The sequence below is a fragment of the Hippichthys cyanospilos genome, chromosome 20 (assembly GCF_059441005.1).
Source record: "Hippichthys cyanospilos isolate Australia breed blue-spotted pipefish chromosome 20, RoL_Hcya_1.0, whole genome shotgun sequence".
NCBI lineage: Eukaryota > Metazoa > Chordata > Actinopteri > Syngnathiformes > Syngnathidae > Hippichthys > Hippichthys cyanospilos.
In genome coordinates this window covers 2921897-2945916 of record NC_142388.1, presented here as the reverse complement: position 1 = coordinate 2945916, position 24020 = coordinate 2921897, and the positions used below count along the sequence as shown (strand labels likewise).

General features: G+C 38.2%; 1 protein-coding gene across 3 annotated transcripts in view; it reads left to right on the top strand.

Moving 5' to 3' along the window:
• utrn (utrophin) overlaps nucleotides 1-24020 on the top strand; it is a 136799-nt gene that overhangs the window by 77727 nt on the left and 35052 nt on the right. For all 3 annotated transcript variants that reach the window (XM_088402867.1, XM_088402868.1, XM_088402866.1), the window contains exons 56-62: nucleotides 954-1126; nucleotides 3902-4058; nucleotides 15060-15189; nucleotides 16806-17074; nucleotides 17426-17572; nucleotides 18454-18532; nucleotides 19093-19153. In XM_088402867.1, coding sequence (XP_088258993.1) covers nucleotides 954-1126; nucleotides 3902-4058; nucleotides 15060-15189; nucleotides 16806-17074; nucleotides 17426-17572; nucleotides 18454-18532; nucleotides 19093-19153 — 1016 coding nt within the window. The remainder of the gene's footprint in view (nucleotides 1-953; nucleotides 1127-3901; nucleotides 4059-15059; nucleotides 15190-16805; nucleotides 17075-17425; nucleotides 17573-18453; nucleotides 18533-19092; nucleotides 19154-24020) is intronic.

Genomic DNA, 24020 nt, shown 5'->3' with positions numbered 1-24020 from the left:
GCTAATTTTACATGATACATTAGCATTAAGCTAGTTATCTTTAAAAAGTGGCCAAATGTCCTAGTTTTGTGTAACATTTTGGTGTTTGTCTGTCTTTTGTGTCAGTCCTCCGGTAAAGCTCGATTAGAAGTCAGGTGCGAACTCATTAATTGTCCATTTAACACATAGGTTGTTTTATTTTATAATTGATTAATTGTTTACATTAAAGTAACCCAAGGCCTTGTAATTTCAGCTTTTCGATAGTAAATATTATACAATTTCTGTTATCCCCTTAAAAGCAGACTGATTCTTTTTTTTGAATCAGCATCATAATAATTAAAAAAAAGTCCCGTACTATGAAAATAAATAAATGATTTTCTGACATATTCCCAACCAAATCAGTAATAGAATCATAATTTAATTTTGTGTCATTTCTGTAGTCAATTTGAAAAGTCATTCATTTTTAATACATTTTTTTTAAACAATTCACAGGATAGTCAACAATGTAATCGGCAGATGAATCAGTTATTAAAATAATCTACAGTTGCAGCCCTACTTACAGCGTGTCTATAGCGTGGGAGGGTAAAATTATAAAATAAAATAAATATTTGTTTGCCCTATCCAAGTAGTATAGTATAGTATTGGAATATATGGCCCATATGGTTCAAGAATGACAAGTTTTCAAGATGGTCTCATCACACATTCATACACACACACACAGCACAGCACAATGGGATATTTTCTGCAGCGGCGATAAGAGCAAAGGCAGTGTCGAGGCAGACGTAGCTCCAGGACTTGCTCCCGGGTTGACATTCCGTGTCAAAGGAGAGACGTTAAAGTCTTTACAGTCAAAGAGGCTCTCCGGGGCATTCCGTAAAAATAAATATCCGACTCCCTCCTGAGCAACACAGCATCCTTGACACCAATCCTCCGTTCCGTCCAAGCGGCTTACTCGTCTTTTTGTGTCCTTGCAGGACATCCAGGCCGAGATCGACGCCCACAATGACATTTACAAGAGCGTGGACGGCAACAAGTCCAAAATGGTCAAGGCTCTGGGAAGCTCCGAGGAGGCCGTGTTCCTTCAGCACAGGCTGGATGACATGAACCAACGCTGGAGCGACCTCAAGGCCAAATCGGCCAACATTCGGTCAGTCCGAAGTAACGCCGATCCTTCTTTGGTGGGCTCGTTCGGGTTGTGCTCGGTATCCCAGCTGGGCCGCCTCACCTTAAAAGATACCTTTGTCATGGAATCAGACATCGTGTATGGATGAAACAATAAATCATCTAAACTACTTATGCGTCTCATCTAAAAATGCAGTTGACTCTGCTATTTGCGATTCAGGTCAGCCCGCAAATAGCCAAAATTAGCCGGCTACTGCAACGGATTGGAGGATTTAAAAAAAAAAAAATCAATAACTTGTATGTATTATACAATTTTCACAAAAACGGGGGAAATAGCGGTCCTAAAAAAATGAACTCTGGTAATAAGTCGGATTAATTCAGTTAATTTGCAATTTTCAAAATGGAAGATTTGAACAATTACTAAATCTTGAAATTGAGGTTTTGTAAAGGTGATTTACGAGAGAACTTTACAATAGTTATTATTTACTCATGTCATTTAAGCAAGTTATTTTTTTGCCCAAATTATGAATAAGTCTGGACAATAGAAAAGCTTGACATTGTAAACTAAATTTTCCACAGAATTTTTTTTTTTTTTAACTTAAATAAAAGCTTTTTCAGTATATTCATTAAAATCAATTAAAATTGTAATCAGAATGACTGAAGAAATTGTATTTTTTGGCTGTATTGCCCAGCTCTAGTTTATACACATCTTTAATTGATTTTTTTTTCCCGTAAAAATTATGTGTTGACTAGTAATAAACCAATATGTTTTTCTAGGCCAAAATCGATAACGCTTATTGATCGTAAAGGAAGCTGATCATCAATATTTGAAGCCAAGAATTATTTTCAGTTAAAGGGAATAATATAGCAATAAAAAGACTTAAAGCACGGGTTTATAGAGCAACTTGTCGGATTTGCATTTCTTTCCCTCAGGCAACAGACATCCGATTTAAAATGCTGACAAAAGTTCAGAGAGCTCCCATTGTCTTCAGTTTGGCTTCAAAAGTTCAACGAACGCTCAAACAAGTAAATACTTGTCGCCCCCGTCGTTTCTATAGTAAATAAATTCAATTACTTCACTTCCAGTATTTTCTTTTCAAACAAAAACAAAATTTGCAGCGAGTTCCCAGGGTCAGCAGTATGTCTTTTAAAGCTAACTTCGTATTGAAATAAATCGTTCCCCCTGACGTTAACATAGTTTTAAATTGATCTTTTATCGTATGTCGGATTTTTATTTCTTTATTTTTAAGGTTTGATACCAATATTCAGCATTTTGACAAATTGTCGGTCGACTTCTATATTGAGCAACAGCAATGGTGACCTCAGTTGACCCGTGTCCCATTCACTCAAAAGCATTTGAACGTATCTCAGCTTATCCAGAAAATCAACCCTAATATACAGTCAAAGACCACTGTGCTCCTTTAGCCTTCCACTTAGCATGTTATCCATAATATATGACCCCAAAGACATCTCGCCGTTCAACTGAGCTGAGTCCATAAAAGACGACACAGATGGCCTTTTTCTTTATCGAGCGTGACTCGCATAGCCGTGAAATATTTATGCGCTCTGGGGGCGTTGTCCGTCAGATCGCGCGCGCCCTGTGTTTCAGCGCGTCTGTCGCCGTGCCCCGGGTGAAATATATACCCCCCCGGCGGCGGCCGAGAGGCACATAAACCTGCGATGACACTGATAGACCCCGGTCAGCTACGACCTCGCCAAAGGAAGGAGGCGGAAAAAAAAAAAAAAAATGCACCGTATTTCTTGGCGAGGGCTTTGAAGAAAGTGGAAGTGGAATTAAAGTTGACAAGAGCCAGATGGAGATGCTCCGAGACCAGGATGGAGTGTAGGGAGAAGCAGCGGAACAAAGACAGGAAGGAAAAGAAGAGTGTGTTTACCCTATTTCTGACACCTTTTATCAATGTGTACACTGACCAAAGCACTGAAGGCTTTGTTGTCTGTTGGTCACACATTTAACTGTGGTGTCTGTTTTTTTTCTGCTGAGCATACTGCTTGTAGCCTCAATGCTAATAGCATGTATTATGGATGCTCTGAGGAGGCGTACCTTCACTCAAAATCCCTGTTTACTCACCTTCAATCAGAATCCCTCTACACTCACTGATTGGCCTGCTGTTTCACGTTATAACTATACTTTGTACTATCTATAGCTAGCCATCCTTTCGCATATCGTACATCCATCCATCCATTCATCATCATCATCCATCCTACCCACATCCATCCGTGCATCCAGGTATTATACATATCCATCCATCCAGGTATTACACATATCCATCCCTGCATTACCCACATCCATCCATCCAAATATTACACATATCCATATATCCAGGTGTTATACATATCCATCCATCCAGGTATTAGACATATCGATCTATCCATCAGGTATTACACATATCCATCCATCCATCCATCCATCCATCCATCCATCCATCCATCCATCCAATTATCTTGCTCAACCAATCTGTGTTCAACTGTTTCTTTCTGAGTTTAGTCATGTGACATTCACACTGGCGATTAGTCAATCGTTTGCTGTGCCCTGGGTGACTGTGATGTCATTTTTAGTCAACTGCGAGCAGCAAAATGGCCGCCCCCTGACACGCTGCTTAATTCATATCCCACAAATATATTATTAGTCAGAAAATCGTGTTTAGAACATATTATTGTCAAGAAAATGTGTTGGGTTGATTTCCCTTCTATTGTTACTCGAGCTTCATCTGACAACGAAAGTGACTGACTCAAAATCTTCTTAAACGTTCCAAAGCAAATTTCATGCTGGCATTGGCAGAGCCCACCTGGAAGCCAGTGCCGAACGCTGGTCCCGTCTGCTGGGCCTCCTGGAGGAGCTTTGGAGGTGGATCTGCATGCAGGACGAAGAGCTGGCCAAGCAGATGCCCGTCGGTGGAGACGTGCCCACCCTGCTGCAGCAGCAGAACCACTGCACGGTAATTGTTTGTCTTTTTCCAAGACGGCCTGTTCTTTTATATAACAAAGTGAAGCCACCCTAATAAGCGATATAGTTACCAATAGATGCCACAGCTTTTATGTTGAAATGCACCAAGTCACGTCATTATTGTTCCTTGGCAACAAAGTGCCTCAAAGTGGGCCCGAAATGATCCAAAAAATCTATTATGTTTCAAAGAGTTATGCAAAATACCCAAACAAAATATGCACGTGAGTTGGTGAAGAAAAAAAAAAAGCTTTTTTTGATTGGATATATTATGAGAGGGCGTCGTCTTGGCAACTTATGGTAAAGGTTTGTCACCTTACAGTTTTCTTAAAGGGATACGTTGCTCATTTAGCCATATTTGGGAGTTTAAAAACTTAGTATTTTGTCGATAAATCATTTGATAACTGAATTATTTTTCATTTCTAACTAATGCCTTTAAAAACACATTTTGCCAATTGATGTTGACAGAAAATGACATCGCTTGCTCAATGCTCAGTAGCAACCAATCACATCCCACTTGTTTTCTGGGTTTGATCATGTGACATTTGCAACCTGACCCATGATTGGTTGTTGTAGATCATGTCATTTTCATTCAACAGCAGGTGGTAAAAATCGGCTTTTAAAGGGATTAGCTATGGTAAAGATTATTTAAATATGTAATTATGAACAAAATATGAACATTTGACTTTATAAAACGGAGAAATAAGTTTAGTATCCCTTTAATAAAGTGACTGGAAGTGCACAGGGGAAATTACCATTAGTCCGAATTAGTGATAGCAGGCTGTATTAAATTAGCTACTGCTAGCTAGTTGTGTCAGCTTTTTGCTATGCAGAAACGGTTCATTACAGTACTTTATTTTTTTTTTAAGTGAAATAAACCCAAATTGCATATTCTATATTTTTTGCCCTTCTTTTTTTCTCTCCTGGCTGGAGCCTCTCATTCTGAAAGCTCTTTATCTTAATCTTTATCTTTATCTATGAACGATTAGAAAATCTCAAAAATGGGAGCCGAATTTTAGAAAGAAAAACGAAACGATGACTTCCAAATCCGGAGGCTCACTCTGGATACTTCATTCTGTAGTTTTCATCACCAAAGAGCAGGCGGCTTGGCGCTTTGCTGAAACCGCAGGAACATCCCGCGCTTGTAAATCACCCTCGGTAATCGCCTGCGTTATTATTCATCATCAGGCCGGTCATCAGGCATGTCCCGTTAAGATGAATTGCACTTTGTGGCAGTCCCCTACCAAAATAAACACGACGTTTTGTGCGTCCTTGATTATTAATCGGCAGTTTTATTGCAGGCAATCAGCAGGCGCCGGGCATATAAAACTTGTTGCGGTGCACTTAAATAATGGAGCCGGCCAGTTTATCCCCCGGGCCGTTGTTCGTCCCGCTCCGGTATCATTCCTTGTGTCTTAACTAATCAATATTGACCCCTTTGTAAGTTTGTCTTCATTGGTGTCTGCAATTATTTATTAGGTGAGCCGGATATTGTTGACGTGTAATTGCATTCGGATGGATGAGGCGGCCTGCACAGAGTCTTTATGACGCTAGCGCCTGCTAATCTTCAAATTGCTATACGCTAGGTCACGCCTCACGCACACGCGTTGTATGTTGGTTCAATTTGTGTCGTTGACTGTATTCTTCTCTCAATTAATCAATGATGAATTTTCCCTTAAAATTGAATGGCAATTTTCTGTTCTTGTAATTTACATGGGTGTCGAACTCCAGTCCTCGAGGGCCGGTATCATGAGGTTTTCTCTCCTCAACACACCTGATTCAAATGATTAGCTCATTAGTAAGCTCCGGGGGAGCTTGAAAATGATCCTAATCAGGTGTGTTTAGTAGAGAAAACCGGAAAACCTGCAGGATACCGGCTCTCAAGGACTGGAGTTCGACACCTGTGTTGTAATATATATGCACTGGTTTGTAATTGTAAAACAGCTCCAAAATATTAGGCCAGGTATCGGTCCAATACTAATACTTGGTATCGGTACTCGGCCATTCCTAGTTTATCTCACAAAACTGAAATTTTATGAAGATTTATTTTCCAATCGATTAATTTAATCAATAAAGTTATAAGAAACAGAGTGTTTATTGGTAAATGTTAGCCACAATTAATAAACAAGGGAAAAAAAACACATTTTGCCATTTTTTTTCTGACTTAACAGCTTGATGCTGGAATAAAAAGTCAGGTTTTAAAGATCTTGTAGTTTATTCATATCTTCTAAAAAACACTCTGCCAAAAATAAGTATATTATAAAATACAAAATATAACAAAGACACAACCTGTAATTTCTTCTTATTAAGACGTTTTTCCCAGACATTTTTACAGGGATGTACGAGCAAATGTTTTTTTTTTTTCCTCCTAGTAAATTTACACTCTGCACTCACTTGATTGTAGCCAAGCATCAAATCTTCTCTTATTTCCAAAAATGTGGGGTGTACTTCATTTTGTGAGGCACTATGTGAAGGCGTCCACTGGATGTGTTATATAGTGCAGGCCAGCTTCCAGCAGAGAACAATAAATGTCTTGCCTTGTACCTGCTTAACCTCAACACCATGATGGAATCATCCGTCACATTCAAAACCACATTATTAGAAACAATAGATGACCCCACAATGTTACTGCAGAAATATTGCTGGCCTGTGCCAAATCATTGAGTTAATAACCTCTCTTGTGCCTCACAGAAGATTTTAAGAGAATGGATTATTATTACTATCTCAAATTAAAAGCAGAGGTTGAAGTTTTACACATTAAGCTAAAAATATGTCCTAAAAATACACCGACAGGGGAATTGAACATTTAGCCGTTAATGCTAGCTAGCGACCAGCTCATTTGTTATTAAAGGTAAAGTGCTGTATTGATTTTTACACCAAAGCAAGCGCCTTAATGTTGAAATTGTTTTCCAAGGAGGAAGGTTTTATCCAACCAACTCCCAGAAGAAAATTAGAAGACAAGGATATGTAATTAAATTGTTTTCATTGGCGACGTGCGATGCGGCACAGTTGGACAACTCTCAACCAACACAACACAAAACTGTCTGTCTGACGTAAACATTTTTTTCTAAAGTCTGCCTTTTCACGCAGCGCTTGACTTGAATCGGAGAACTGACGACAAAACACAATTTTCCTCTCCTTTTATGTTCCTTTTTTATGCTCTTTAGTCAATATTGACTATTTTATATAGCTGTATTCTTAATCGAGTGTGCATTGTTTATTTTTCCCTTCTGATGCCTTTTGAGAAGGGTCATGTAAAAACACACAATAAATACTATGTAAAAAAATAAATAAATACAATATTAAATAAATACAATATTAAATAAAAAATAAATAAATACAATATAAAAAAATAAAATAATAAGTAATAAATAATAAATAAATTAATTAATAAATACAATGTAAAAAAAAACTGTAGTCATTCATAACAAAAAGAGACGAGATTCATAAGGAAATGATTCTGTAAGCTGCAGTAATAGTAATCATTTTTTGTGGAGGATAAAGAATATGTGCCTGGGAATATTTTTGATTATTTTATGTATTATTTCTTATTCATATATATTATTTTATTCGTTTTTTTATTGTTTATTTTTATTTGTATTCAACATTTTTTGCTGAGGATAAAGAATATGTGCCTGTGAATATTGTTATTTCATCTGTTATGTGAAGCTGCAGCGTTTGCATGGCCTTTTTCATCTTCACGTTTTTTTTATGCTGAATTTAAACTTGCTTGTATACTGAAAAAGTTGTTCTCCATAGTGACAGAAATGTCTGAAAAAAAATGTCTGTTAAAAAAAGAGTGGGTGTTAAAATCCTTTAATTCTTCTTTTTTTATTGTTATATTTTTCTGGAATCCTTTGAGATTAAAAGCACAAAGCCACTTAACCCGGCGCTAAGCAACGGATGCGAAGGTTATTAAAAGAACATGAAAGTCAGAATCCGAGCCGGCGCCGGTCCGAGAATGACGGCGAGCAGGCGGCAAATACGGAGAACAAAGTTGGACTTATTAAACAAGTGAGATGTGAGCAAAAAGGGGAAACTTTTCAAGCGTTTCTCCCTGTTGGAATTCTCCATAACGGCAATTATTCATCATCACACTTTCAATTAGCCGCTAAAAGGCTGTCGTCATTACCAGGCTCATTAAAAACGGCCTTTTGTGCGATTCGTTTTTTAATGCTTCTTATCGCTCGCTAACAGTTGGCTTTTCACCCGTCACCGGAAAACCTCTTGACCGCTCCTTTCATGCGCAAGCGTCACGAAAAGTCACTAATGCCTTCTTTGAAAAAGTCGTTCTGTAAGCGCGCCTTTTGAAAAGTTCCGTAATTAGCCACTAGAGTTTATTCTGAGCGTGATGCCAGACTAATTAATTGGCGTTCTTAATGGATGAAAAAGAGGAATTCACTAAACCAGAACCCGACAACACAATTCAGTCAAACCAATCATTATTTTAATGAACTCATTCAATGCCAAAGACGTATTTTTACGTATCTTTCAAAAGTCTTAGACGTTCAATCCAGGGTATGCTATCTATTTATTTATACAGAAAACTTTTCTTGAAGCCTCCTTTACTTCAATATTTGGAAAAAAACATGGACTTTACAACCCATAATTACATTTTTGGGATTGAATGAGTTTGTCAAAAAAGACAAGAATACATTAGCAAAGACTAAATTTGGGATACTAAATACTTTGAAGATGTCTCTCAATATTGTCTTTTTTTTTAAGAAAATAAATGTATTTTTATTAACAGGGCCAAAACATGTTACACTAAATTCAACCACTGTCACATGGAGTTGAATCTTAGCACTGTGGCTAAACACGTACTTTTAAATGTTTAAAAAAAGAATAATGATTCATTTAAAGGAGAAGTCAACATGTAATTATGATTAATAACGTGTTTGTGAAGTATATATGGTTTTTATGGCCGTTTTATCACTTGCTGTCGACTGAAAATGACGATGCGATATTTTTTTGAAAAGCTATATGACGAATGTTCACAATGGGACTGAAATGGTTTAAACGAGTTTCATAAAAAAGTAAACAAAAAAAGTTCCTGTACAACATTCATTAATGAGGACACGCAAACGTTCTAAAAAAAAGTTAACCACAACTGATTCTACTGCGTACCACTAGAGGGAGCCGAGTGCCACATATGTTGTTACCACTACAATTTTTGTAACACGTTTTGCTCAGTATATTTCATAGAAAATCGAGTCAAATTCCAAATGGAACCACACTAAAGGGAGTTAGGCGAAATTCTGATGAATTGTTTGCCCTTCAATGCAGGTCAGAATATTATTTTTTTCCCCCCACTATTTTGATGCCCTCCTGAAAATGAGGGGTTCAGCTTTCAGCTTATTATGTTGTAGCAGGGACCAGATAGAAGTGGCCGTCGGCGTTTGGCGATAAGGCGTGCAGAGCAACCTCTGGCCACACAAGCAAACAACATCCACCCGCAATCTTTCACAGGCCACAATGCACAATGTGCACCAAGGTCATCATCACAAAAGTCACTTTTTTTTTTTTTTTTATACTTAAAGCACACATGCTGAGTCCAATTGCGATAAGTGCTCAAAAGAATAGCGGCCTTTTATCTTAAACATAGCCAGTCGTGTTATCTTTTTCCAGCCAGATGGGATTTGTCCGCCAAAGGAAAAGCACGTAGACTTCAAATATGTGATTTTTTTTTTTTTTAACATTAGTGACATTTAAATTTGTGTTATTGAAAAGAATTCCAGGAGGTCCATATAAAAATACTATTTTATGCCGTAAAAATGCAGTCACATTTATTCACGCACACCTAAAACGAAATGTTAGGTGTATATGCCTTTAAGAGGCGGGGCCAGGCCAGGTGGTCTATTTGTCAATCAAATCCTCTGAGAAATTTGTCCTGATACCTTTATTACTTTTGATATCTCTGAAAATGTCTTTACTTTGTGAAAACTGCTCCAAGAGAAATACTAGTGAGTTTTGAGTATTTTTTTAATGACTAAAAATGTTGACAGTATATGAAATATTTTCCACTGGGTCTCGCATTGTATAGGATTTTCGATGTGAAAGTCTATAAATTTGTTCTTTTTTTATCAACGTTATTTGAGCACAGTTCTTTTGTAAATTTAACAGATAATGTTTTTCTACGGAAAACTGTATACTCATTTAAAATTTTGTAATTTTGAGGGTACTGGCCAATAGAATGGAACCACTTGGTAATTTTTGGGGGGTTTTTTTGTGCTTTTTTTTCTAGAGAAAGAACATGCCGAAAAACCATGGTCAAAATCCTGTTTCATATTTTTTTTCTTCGGATTTTAGCTCGAGGAACACCCATTTGAGAAAAATAGAAAACAAACTCTCGCTCCATAAAATTCAGTTTTATCCCGTATTTGTCGTTTCTCGTGAATTTCGTCGAAAATAGCTTGAAAAATGAACCGACGCCATCTTTTTTTTTTTACATCGCATGGCCTTTTTAACCCAAGTGTCAAAATCATTATTGCACTTGTACTTTTTTATTTGTTTTTTTTTCACGCCATTTTTTTTTCTATTTTTCTGTTAGCTTGGATTTCATCGACCACAATCTCCTTGATAATACAGTTTCAATTATATGGGTCGGCACGGGTTGATTTTTGACGTCCGAGGCAGATCGGATTGACGTGGCAACGCATCGAGGCTGAAATCTGATTGGACGAAACAATCCAAAAGTCAGTTCAGCCAAGAGCAAGCGAGTTATCCAATGAATCTTTGAGTGAGCCATCCTTAACACCTTATCTCCCCCTCATTTCTTTTCCTATCCCCACAAAAACCTCTTGGGCCTCCTCACGCCGCTCCCGCCTGTCTGGGAACTTGTCCCGGATTTATCTAGCTCGCTATCTGCCCACTACGCTTCCCGCACAGGAGCCGGAGAATCACCGAGCAAAAATCGTTTATTAGCGGGCCTAACCATTTCATTTGCTGGGCCCCGGTTCCTCATTTTCAACGGCAGTCCTACGTTTGATCGCTTCTTTCGCAGTCTCCGTGAACTTGGGCTGCCTTGAGTCAACGCGTTTCGCCGGAAACGGGAACAAAAGAGGACACGTTTCAACACCGGTGGAGGGGATTTAAATTCCCACTCTCCCGCTGAGCTATTCTTTGCTTTTGTCTACGCGTCCCTTTTCCACGCAAGGAGATATTTGTCACATCAAGACGTCTGTACGGAACGTCTGCGGCGAGGTGTACCCTGATTCACCTCGGAAATACTCCATTAGTCGCATCATAGAAAATAGACCAAAAATAATGCTGATGATTTTAATCTCCGGAGCCACATGCGGCCCTTTTATTTTTATGTTGCGTGGTTTGGGGCAAACGTTGGGTGGGTCTTCTAGTTCTTACCCTGACCCTAATCCCTCAAGAAGGTAACATCCTCGGCTAACATAAACACTGCTAAAAGCTAAATGGCGAACCGAGAACGTAAACAGGAACGACAGCGCAGCCTTCCATATTCAAAGCAGATATTTTAAAATAACACAGGCAAGTAAACAATACAAACTGGAGCGCTTGATGAACTTTGAAAATTTCATCTTGATGACTCTCTGAACACAGATGGATTCGGACGTTGGTTTGGTCTGCTTGCTTCTTTTACCGAAACGACTGATTGCATATATTAACATCTAAATTTTCACTATTCACTGGTCGGCCTCGTATCTAGTCCCCGTAAATAACAAGATTCAGCAGTATATATATTGTTAAAAAATATATACTTTACTTTTCCTTTCCCAGAATGTATTGTGTGCATTATGAAGTTATAAGAACATGATAATATTTGTTATATGTGTTAGTTTTACCCGTAATTGAATGGGTGTTATATTTATGCCTGATTTATGTCTACATTTTGTACTTCCTTGAATTGCTTAGCAATTCATTGCATGTAAACATAAAGTTTCCTTGGTTTGAAACGACCAATTCTGCAGAACGAGCTCAAGCTCCAATTTTACAGTTCTAACCATTCCCGTGCGTGAACGTTTTCGAAACTCTATATGTAGCATTCCCAAATAAACCGGTCCCATTTAATCAAGCTGCCTGCCAGCGTCTCACACTTACACGGCCTCCTCGTAAAGCAATCACACACTCCGATAGGCAATGAAGTCCCCCGGGGTCGCGCCTTTATTAAAACCAGAATAATTATACTGTTATATTGCCCCCCCCCCCCTTTTTTTTTTCCCACACGCTTGTCTCTGGCTGTGAGAATCACAAGTGGGCAAAGGTTAAGCGAGTGTCCCTCATTGGGTCCAATCATTGTTATCGTGAAAGCCATATGCTAGTGTGTCCGCAAACGTTTATGATTAATGTAGGGCTGTGCAATATAGCCTTAGCATAAATATGGCCTTTTATTACTATTTTTTCCCTCATATTATGTTAGTCTTTAACCAGCCAAAATTCCGGAACTCTGAGAGCCGTGTAAGATTGTCCCCTCAAAATTAATCTGGATGTTTTGTATGATAATAAACGTGCGGGAAAAGTTCGGTTAGATACATGTGAGGATGCTTTTTTGTTGTTAAAATTGTGTCACTGTAAACGCTTCAGTGCTGAAGAAACGAAGCAACCAGGAAGTTCATTTCTACCTTTTACACAGCTGAGTTAGCTCATGGTTTTATTTTGTGCATAGCTCCAAGATTTTTTGAAAATATTTTTGGTAGCTGCTGTAGCCACAGTCGTGTGCATTTATGAAGTTTTAAAGGCTTGTGACTTGTGTGGGCGGTTGATTTTGGTGTGGTTCACAACCTTATTTCTCCCGTGAAATATTTTTTCAACCGAATAACTCTGAACAAAAAGTTTCTTCATGTTCCAATTGTTTTGCTCTTAATTTGAAAATATGCTGTTCCCGTCACAGCAACCGAAGTCATTCTTCAGACTTTTAAGAAACAGAAAAGCACAAGTTTTCAAACGCTTTTTTCGTGTTTATTGTAACAACTTAACAACTTAACACGTAAACAAAAGAAAGACGCAGTGTGTGCTGTAAAACTATTATGAATTAGGCAAGTTTGCCATTTTCAGGCAAAAAAAGAGACTGGAGATGCAGAACACAACCCGAGTCAAAGAGAGACCAACCCGTTTTGAAGAAAACATCTCCTTTAAGTTTTTATTTATTTATTATTTACTTATGTGGCTTTTAATCTGCAAAATTAATCACTTTATGACCCTACTTGTCAATAACAATAATATGAATGAAGGGAAAATGAATTAACACATAATAACAAAGTAATTTAGGAGGAAAAATGGAATGTAGCAAAAATGATCGGACTTGGCTGTTTAAATTAAAGACAGGAGCAGCAGCCTGTTGGCACTTTGCCAGCCCCCCGGTCCAAGGGTTGAGCTTGATATGTGATCTGTTGGCCGACTCTAATGATCACTCCTGCAGGGCTCCTACTGCCCGGCCAGCTAGCAAGATTCACTTTCTTCTCCAGATCACTTGGCTAATTTAACAACCCCCGCCCTGTGGAAATATCCGCTTCGACCCTCGCTACCTTTTTAACAAGCAAAGGATAGGCCGAGGCAACGCCACTGCGGGAGCTTAATTAGCCGTCCAAATCGTTTGTTGGTCATCACCATAAAGCGCAAGTAAAGACAACATCTGCCGCGCTTGGGCGAGCACCCGCGCGTTCGTTCCTAGCATCTCTTTGGTGACGTGATGAAATCTGGCCGCGGTTCACGCCGAGTTCATGTGCGGCAGACAGGAGACACACATGCGAGGAGGAATGCGTTAAGGAGCTCATTAATCAGCCGGACTGCCCACTAATGCAGTTTCTTCCTCTTCGCTGATAAGTTTGCGAGTTTCGACTTGCCATCGCCAACTTTCTGGTCTTTATTTGTCTCGGGCAATTTTTTTCATCGCTTGTACAGTAAAGTCGGAATTTTGATCATTTTTCGGTCATTTTCTTCCACGTCCTTCTCGCGGTATTTTAGCCATTGGATGATGGCACACTCCTGGGGGTGCGATAAGCGGTCGTGCGATTCTGACACAATTTGGGAGAAATTTCAGCTCCCTAGAGACTTCTTTCCTCGCTTTCACTTTGATACAAAATGCCTTTGATTTAATGATCTTAACATCAGACAAAATATAGATCAAGGTTTTTATCGCCGTCACATGGAATTTTGCATCAACGCTACATTTAAATACTGTCAACATGTTTCATAAACCATCTATCCGCCATTTGCCATCGTGCAAAATGTCATTTTCACAATTTATGACAAATTCATCACATTTATTGTAATTTTATCATTAAAATTTGGTAAATCATACTTGACCTAATAAATCATCACTCTATTACTGACAGTGTAGCTATATGCACAAGCAACATTCATCCTTTCCGAAACAGACGTAAAAATTGATCTTTGTTGTCTTTCGCCGTCAATGGCAGTGAATGAGTGAAGTTCTTAAATGAGATTATGTAAAGACACTTTTGGGTTTACGTGAGATGTTAACAATTTTTGCGGGTATTAGCAAAATCGAATTACATGTATTTTAATGCCACGATAACAACTTTCTTTTCAAATTAAGAGCAAATTAATTGGAAGAGGTAGCAACTCAGTTAGATTGTGCTATTACCTTGTTACATTTTATACGGATTCTTGCGCCACTGTTCGAATATATATGCATGAACATTGTCATTAGTGGTGCAATTTTGGGGGACAAACAAACTAGAAATATAACAGATTGTGTCACATATGCTGTCTTTAGAGTTTCCAGCATGCAGCAGCACAACATGGTCCTAGATTAAAGCCATGATACTCCACATTCGGACCTGACTCTGTAATGTAGAACCCCATTAAGAAATGATTACCTAAAAATCCTCGATAAGCGGTGGCTGGAACGATTAATTACAAAATAGCGGGGGAACACTGTCTTTTACTGCGCCTCATTAAACTCCTCCACTCATCTGTTTTCATTAGATTCATAAAAACAACGGCGATGAGTTGATTCTGATAGTTTAACGCTGTAAAAACGGATTTGTCTTTTTTTTTTTAGATGCTGCAGTCGGAACTGAAAGAACGCGAGCAGCTGGTGATCAGCACCTTGGAGCAAGCTCGCATGTTTCTGGCTGAGCAGCCCATCGAAGGTCCAGGAGAACCGCGGATGAACTTGCAGCCCAAGACAGGTTGGTATTTTTAGACCTGCAAATCCTTGACTGATTTTTTTTCAAAATGGCCCTTAAGTTCTTTCCAAACAACGATCCACAGATGGTGGACATTACCGGCAATCCTGACCCGCCCGAAAATTAAAAATGCATCAAGTCGTTAAGCCGGCGCTCTTAAATGATCCCGATTTTGTCAAGTCGACACATTTGCCTTCAAACGATCCTCTTTTGGCGTTAATAATTAAAGTGAGACAAGAGGGTGCGTTGGGGGCGTGGCATAACTTCAGAGCGTCAGCAGACATGGTTGTGATCTCCGACACTGCGATCAAAAACTCATCCGGTTTTAGAAAGAGATCAAAAGATGAGTCTGTGCATGGTTTTTCATCAGAGGAGTTGGAAAGTGGCGGAATGGCACAGCGGTATCTTAAAAACATAATTGCATAAGTTGTTGCTCTTATTACCTTGTCTGAGACATTGATTAATTTTTGATTGCTGCGCGCATGATTAAAGACGCCGACACCTGAGATGCTAATCCAATCACCACCCTGGAGAGCCGATTCAAGTTTAGGAAAAATGGTTGTCAATCCAGTGGGAATGGGACGAGATTTATGCAAAATTTATCAAATGGAATAATGGCCAAAATACATTTAGAAGTTATCAAAATTGAGCAGACTGCAAGAAAATGATCAATTTCCCTTGTAAATGTAATTAAACAAAGACTCACTTTTGCTACTGGCTTTTTTGTTTTTACAAACTGTCTTTTTCTGATATGCCAATATTTTACTATTTATATCTTCGAGTTGACCAAATATTATTATTATTAATAATAATAATAATAATAATAATAATAATAACTAAATAAAAAATAAATCAAATAATGGATGTAATAAGTGCATCCAAAATTTCTACTCTATGGTAGCATTGATGGAGTAATTTGGTATTCAAATAAAGAGAACACATTTTTCTTTATTGAAAAATAATTATTAACACAGAAGACCAAATAACACATTTCCTCTAAATAACGAATGACACGATTTTTTATCATTTTTTGATCATCAAAATGTTTTTCAAATTTAAACTGAGATTTTAGACAGCAATTTTTTTCAGTGAGACAAAGTAACGTCAGACCTACAAAATACACAAATGGCTCAGCTTCGTACATCCAAAAGTGATCAGTAGCAACAGCAAACACGTCGGAATGTCAGCATCAAAGTATGCGCTCATTTATGTCGAATAAACTGCCTCTGAAAAGTATTTTGACTGCTCTTGGCCTTATTTGAGCGCTGCTAGCTAGCGGCTAATTTATGCTATAGACGCGTCGCTAAACACTTGGAGCTCTCCAATCAAACGTCATTCAATTTGTGCAGTAGTTGTCTCAGTCATGACACGCTTCCCTGTAAAGAACTTGAAAAAAGATGTTTTCCAAAGTATTTGTGTTGTGCACGGTAAAGTTTATTTTGAAGCGTTGATCGGCCTTCCCACCACGTTGGGGAACGTGTTTTACCGTCACGCAGCGCATCCTTTTGTGTATTCTGTTGCATTTGTCGCCCAATGAGCCCAAAAATGTACAAAATGTATCTTTTGATCTTGCGAGATCTCGTCGTACAAGATCCCTATAATCCGGCGATTTCTTTCAGACCTGAGCCCGGAACAGAAGGCCCGCAGCCTGGCTCGGGCCATCCGCAAGCAGACGGGTGAGGTGAAGGAGCGCTGGGAGCGTCTGAGGGGCCACGCGGGAGGCTGGCAGAATCAGGTGGAGCAAGCCCTGGAGCGATTGCAGGAGCTCCAGAGCTCCATGGACCAGCTGGATCTGCGGCTGACCCGGGCCGAGGACGCCAAGTCCGGCTGGCAGCCTGTGGGCGACCTGCTCATCGACTCGCTGCAGGACCACATCGACAAGACCGCGGTAAGCGTGACCTCCAGATTCCGAGTCATCGATTATGCCCGGATTGAAAAGAACAATATGGCGGCGTCAACATTCGAGAAATAATCCAAAATAACGGTTGTTTGCGATCAATTATTGGAATAGAGCTGTCAATTTCTACACGTTTAAATCCAGTTTCAGAAATCACATTCAGGCTCTGGTTGAGTTCACAAGCCATCAATCATGCCCGGGCGACTTCGCCATTTCCAGTAAGGCTGCCCGCGTCATGGAAATGATGCGATAAATCAGGGAACTGCCAGTCATTCCGAAAACCATTAAATCACGAGTGATTCTTTTCCATAAATACCAAGCATTTTCAACATTATTTTGTAGGTATTCCGAGAGGAGATCGGCCCGCTGCGTCAGGATGTTCAGATGGTAAATGAGCTTGCTGCAGAGCTGACTCCGCTGGACATCCAACTGTCCTCCACCGCCTCCAGGCAGCTGGACCAGCTCAACATGAGGTGGAAGCTACTCCAGGTACAGCACAGCCTCTGTGGGCGGAGCATATAGGCTTTTTTTATGTCATGCTTTCTTCCTTCCTGCCATACTCTTCCCTCCATTTCATGTGCAAGACTATAATGCTAATCGTTGGCATGTCTATGGCATTTTGTAATTATGTTAGCATTAAGCTATTGCCCTCTGATTGGAACTACATGGCTCATAAAAGCTGGACAAACAGACTTGCCAGAGCTATTAATGCTCGGGATAACAACAAATCAAGAACACAATGAAAATAACAATTGCAGTCTATGAAACTATATTTTTTAATATGTAATATTTATTCTATTTTTGTTCTTATTTATTTAACTCATTCAATGCCAGGGACATTCAATCCTCGATACTTAAGTATCAATGTATTACTTTAGTATCTGGGATCTAATGTCCTTAATGTACTTAAGTATTGATTTAAAAAGTATCTGGGATTTAATGTCTGGGCTTTTAAAAACCGTAAACATACTTCTGTGGCATTGAATTGGTCAAAAAAGTCGGAGCAGCACTCACGTTTATTTTTCATTCATTTATACAATGACAATAAAGGCATTTCTATTCTATTAGATTAGAAATACAGTTGACCGAATACCCAATTTGCATGTGTGCAAATTTTTTCTGTTAATTTTTTTCATTTTATTTTTATTTATTTGAATATTTTAATTTTAAAATGATTTTTTTCTCAATATTTAGGGGATTTTTTTTTAATATAAATAAATAAACAACCCCCCCAAAGCATTTGATGGATTTTCACTATTCGCACGCCAGTCAGTTCTTCATTGCCTGTTTTATTATGACTTTATATCAAAGCATTAAAATACCCATTTCTGCGAAAAAATATTGCTTCATCAGCCCGACTCTTCTTGCAGGTGGCGGTGGAGGACAGACTGAAGCTCCTCCAGGATGCCCACCGAGATTTTGGCCCCTCCTCTCAACATTTCTTATCCAGTGAGTAGCAAGCATTCTATGTGCGACTTCATTTCTTTAAGTTTTCTTCTTGCATCTTTTTGGCGTGACCACACTATCGCATCTATCATCTCACATTGGCACTCATTACACTGCTCGCATAATTTTCCCTCCGGGATCAATAAAGCCCTGCTCTTATCTCCCGATCTTTTTTTTTTTTTTTACGTCTTTTCATGCTTCCGTGTGCTCGCCGGCGCCTTTTGACAGAGGAGGGATGGAGGGACTCAGCCAAGCGCACGTTTCACCGCTAACAGTCCTAATGCAGCTTTGGATATTCGAGACTTTTCCGCGCACATTAGTCGCTTCGATTATAACGGGTCCGCCGCCCATATTTCATATACTCCTTTTTTCATTTCCTCCCGCCGCCTGGGAGACGTCCTCCTCGCTTCCTTTCTATTTCATGCATGGCAGAGTCGTTCCTCTTACAAGTTACTCCAGGTCAAACTTATTCTTATTATTCTGCTGGGTAATGGTGTCTGTTAAAACGCTGTTTGTGCTTTTGACTGGAGTCGCTCAATGTGATCTTTTCTTTCTCTCCGTAGCTTCTGTGCAGCTTCCCTGGCAGCGGGCCGTTTCTCAAAATAAAGTTCCATATTACATCAAGTAAGTGTCCAGGAAAAACGGGTGACGTCATTCCTGAAATAGTTTTTGCTCGGTGGTTGGCGCTCAGAAGCTCTGACTTACATTTGCAACCTACATTCTCGTATTTGTTTGAGAAAACTCTAATGTTTTCATATATGCTGTATATCTATCTAATGCTGTATATCTATCTAATGCTGTATATCTATCTATCTATCTGTCTGTCTGTCTGTCTATCTATCTATCTATCTATCTATCTATCTATCTATCTATCTATCTATCTATCTATCTATCTATCTGTCTGTCTGTCTGTCTGTCTGTCTGTCTGTCTGTCTGTCTGTCTGTCTGTCTGTCAAGATCGAGCATTAACAGGCAGTTAGATCTATCTATCTATCTATCTATCTATCTATCTATCTATCTATCTATCTATCTATCTATCTGTCTGTCTGTCTGTCTGTCTGTCTGTCTGTCTGTCTGTCTGTCTGTCTGTCTGTCTGTCTGTCAAGATCGAGCATTAACAGGCAGTTAGATCTATCTATCTATCTATCTATCTATCTATCTATCTATCTATCTATCTATCTATCTATCTGTCTGTCTGTCTGTCTGTCTGTCTGTCTGTCTGTCTGTCTGTCTGTCTGTCTGTCTGTCTGTCAAGATCGAGCATTAACAGGCAGTTAGATCTATCTATCCATCTATCTATCTATCTATCTATCTATCTATCTATCTATCTATCTATCTATCTATCTATCTATCTATCTATCTATCTCAAGATCGAGTATTAACAGGCTGTTAGATCTAGCTATCTATCTATCTATCTATCTATCTATCTATCTATCTATCTATCTATCTATCTATCTCTCTTTCTTTCTTTCTTGACTTTTAGTTAGAACTGCAAAGCGCTACTACTACAGCCAATTATTCTTTCGTAATCAGCTGTATTGTGTTTATTCCATAATAGGAATATATTTTAGGAATTTGAGATGCTTTTTTCAGGGTTGATACCGATTATCAGGAATCAAGGAAGCCGATAACTGTTATCCAAAGGTGATAATCGTTTCAAGGAATCAAGGGTAATTTATTGCAGTAAACAGCCAGAAGATAAATTAAAATAAAAAAATGCCGATATGTACCAATATTGACTGTTGATAATCAGTTTATCTCAAGAATTGCAGCTAACAAATTAAATCTTGCTTTTCGAAAGACTACGACTTATAGTGAAAACGGGAAGGAAACATTTCAGATTCAATTTCATTTCACTCATGCACATATTTTCTCATATGACAATATTCATTATACATTACATCAAGTGGGACGTGTTTTTTTTTTCCCTCACTTCCTTACATAATTGAATTCCTTAACCAAACGAAAGGTGTTTATAAACTGGCTATTTTCATGCTGCATATTTTACTTTACCCTGCGTGATTTGCATTGCAAAAGGGCTAAAATCACCAACAAAAATAGCTCATTATCATGTAAATGTTTCTCACGCGCAGTCATAATAACAAAGACTTGCAGCGAGCGACGTGTCATATTGGGCTAGTGTCATCAGTTCGGCCCCCCCGAACAATTGTCTTTCTGCTGATTTGACACCACGTGCGCATTAAAATGCCAACGTGTCTACCTGGTGTATAGATAGCACCTGCTTGACAACGGCAAACGCATCTCTTGCCGCTCCAGTGACGACAATTTAAGCTTGCTGTTCTGCTTCATATTCACTTTTTTTTTTTTTGCCAAATCAGGTGAAACGGCAGCAGGAAGAGCCTCGTTAGCCACAAATAATTCAAGCGCACGTTGTTTGTGTAAACCCAAATGCGACTGATTTATTTTCCCCTCTAGAATTTGCTGACATTTGCATTATCACTCTCCTGATAGAACTGAATATTGTAACATCTTGTTATGTTCGCCATATACCGCATTTTTCGCACTATAAGGCGCACTGGATTATAAGGCGCACCCTTAATTAATGTCTTATTTTAAAACTTTTTCCATATATAAGGCGCACCCTCAATTAATGTCATATTTCAAAACTTTTTCCATATATAAGGCGCACCGAATTATAAGGCGCACCCTCAATTAATGACATATTTTAAAACTTTTTCAATCACAATATAGTAATACTCAAAGTAATAACAATAATAACTCAAATAATAACTCAATGTCAATATATGAGCAACCTTGTTCAACTGTAAACATGCAAAAAAAAACAGGTAAAGCTTACTTTATCACTTCATTCCCCATCTGCGAATCCCAATCTCAATATTGATCCATATATAAGGCGCACCTGATTATAAGGCGCGCCTTCAGCTTTTTTAAAAAATAAGGCTTTTAGTTGCGCTTTATAGTGCGGAAAATACTGTAATTGTATACCGTATTTGAGTTTTTATATTCTATACATCACTTTTATGTGTTTAGTTTGATGAGGTTCAAATCGGAAAGATCAATAAGAATAGTTAGAACCAGAGAGACTTGCTCTACATTTGGACCCCGGAGGTGAATGAAGTGGTACATTTGTTATTATTGGAATACGGTGCGCACTTGGGAGATAAAAGCCAGCAGCATTTGATCACAGATGTGGCCAGCCGCTGAACCTGCAACCGCCCACATTTACAAACAAATCAATGGGACACGCTTACAAAAGGGCATGCATGTATACATCATTTCAAGTAATGCATATGAACTCAACTGGAACATAAATGCAACTTAAACATGCCTGAAAGGAATTTTTAATGGTAGGGATACCAAAGGATTTTCGTAGCGTGCTATAGCATCACATTTTGTTGTGATTTTAATATACAGTATTCAATCGTTTGCTGGTATCTTTCATTTCTTTGGGCCTTTTTTTTGTCCAAAGAGGGGGAAAAAAAGGATGTTGATGAAGATGAATTGCTATCATAATTGATATATTACTTCATTATCACGCTTGAACAGAGATGTGTTTGTGGGAAGGGGGTGGGGCCAATCATGCACATCTCATTAAAATAAATAAACTTGGGCTGGGTGATAGAGAAATAATATCATTATACAATTATTATATTTTAATTGATAATGTATTGGATATATATAGAATACATAAATTATTTTTTTAAATTATTAAATTACCTGGAGAAAAAATGACTTTTAAAATATAATACTTTTTAAATAATACTTTTACTTTTTAATAATAATACTTTTTAAAAATACTTTTTATATACTTTTTAAAATATAATACTAAACCTGACAACCACCGAAATCTTTTTTGAAATACATAATTTGCTTTGCAGGACTGCGAGGAAGACAATTTCAAAGTATTTTTCAATTAAGTCTATACATTATTATTGACTGAAAAAAAAAATGAAATTGAACAATGAATCAAAAACCTGCCTTGTGTTTTTTGACAATCTTTTTCTAGTGCTACTTTTTGACTGTACTATAAGATGGTCATGATGGTGGTACTTGTAAAAACTTGGAGAACCATCGCTCTAGCTGACCTCAAATGACCTCTTTTCAGGAGCTGAACCTCTCACCCAAAACTTCAATATATCATTTTTTTTCTTCAAATCCACATCCTCTCCCTCCTGATTTCATAGTAGTGTATAAAAAGGGCTGATTGAGAATCCCCTCACACACGTTCATTTTGAATGCTGGTGACATCTTATGGGACACTTGAGTCCCCTTTCGCCCTTCTGCTTTCATATTTTGCCGCTTTTTCCTCAACGTTGACAAAAAGATGGCTGATGAAACGCGGCTTCCTGTCCACCTCCTGCCGCGAGGCTGATCCAAGCACCATATTGAAGAAAGGCCGGTTATTAAACTCTTCCATACAAATTAATTTGGTGCCTGCTGGCCAGAGCTAGTAATTTGCGGAAAAACTTGAAAAAATGCGGAAAAAATGCTTCAAGAAATAGGAATGTAATAATTGGTGTGAGATCTTGTGTGTTAGTGAAGAGACGAGTTCTGTCATACGCCAACATAAGAATTAGAGTGTTAAATTTACCCTTTATCTGCAAATGGATTTGCGGGACGCAAAATGTCAAAAGAAGAAAAAAAAAACGCAACTCTTATCTTTTTCCTGGTGCTTAAATTAAAACAAAAAAATTCCCATGACGCATGCATTTTTATCTACCTGCCGCTGTTTGTGGCTTCCTCTCCAGTGACCTCATTTGATTTGTTGATGCTTACTGAAAGATGACATTTAATAATGGCTCTGGAGACAAAATGTCAACATCCCGAGTGGCTCGCTCCATCCCCTCGCGTGCCCTCGCTGGTCATGATGCGGCAACAAAGGTTTTGAAGTTGCGTTGCCTCATTGTTATATATATATATATATATATATATATATATATGGGGGGGAAATAACTTCAAATTCAAATGATCTAAAACACAGAAAAATTCAAGCTATTAACTCTGAAAAATGTCAAGCTAAGAAAGAAGTCATTTCATGTCATAAAGCATCATCCACATCATGAAGTTAACTCTGAAAAAAACATCTCGGCAAAAGGAGCCTACTTTGAGGGATGTAAATGATAAGATTGTTTTGATTAACTTGATGATGTGGATGATGCATGACAGTCTATAGTGATTTTCAGTTCACGGATGTACATTTTCAGTTTAGGAATAATATAAAACTTTTTGACTGCTACTTTACAGTACTTATGTAGAATATAGAATAAATGCTGTCTTATCCATGTCATTGTTTTTTTTTTTCAACCAGTCAAAACAATTTGAAATACTTTCAAATTCTTTCAAACACCATGAAAAATAAAGAAAATTTTAAGATAATTACCTTTTGGAAAAAAGTCTGAAAAATTTGAAAGTCATTCCAAGTCATAATGCCTTATCCACATCACAAAGTTAACTGAGAACATATCAAGTTGTGCAATGATCTTAGGAAAAGGTGCCATTTTTGATGAAT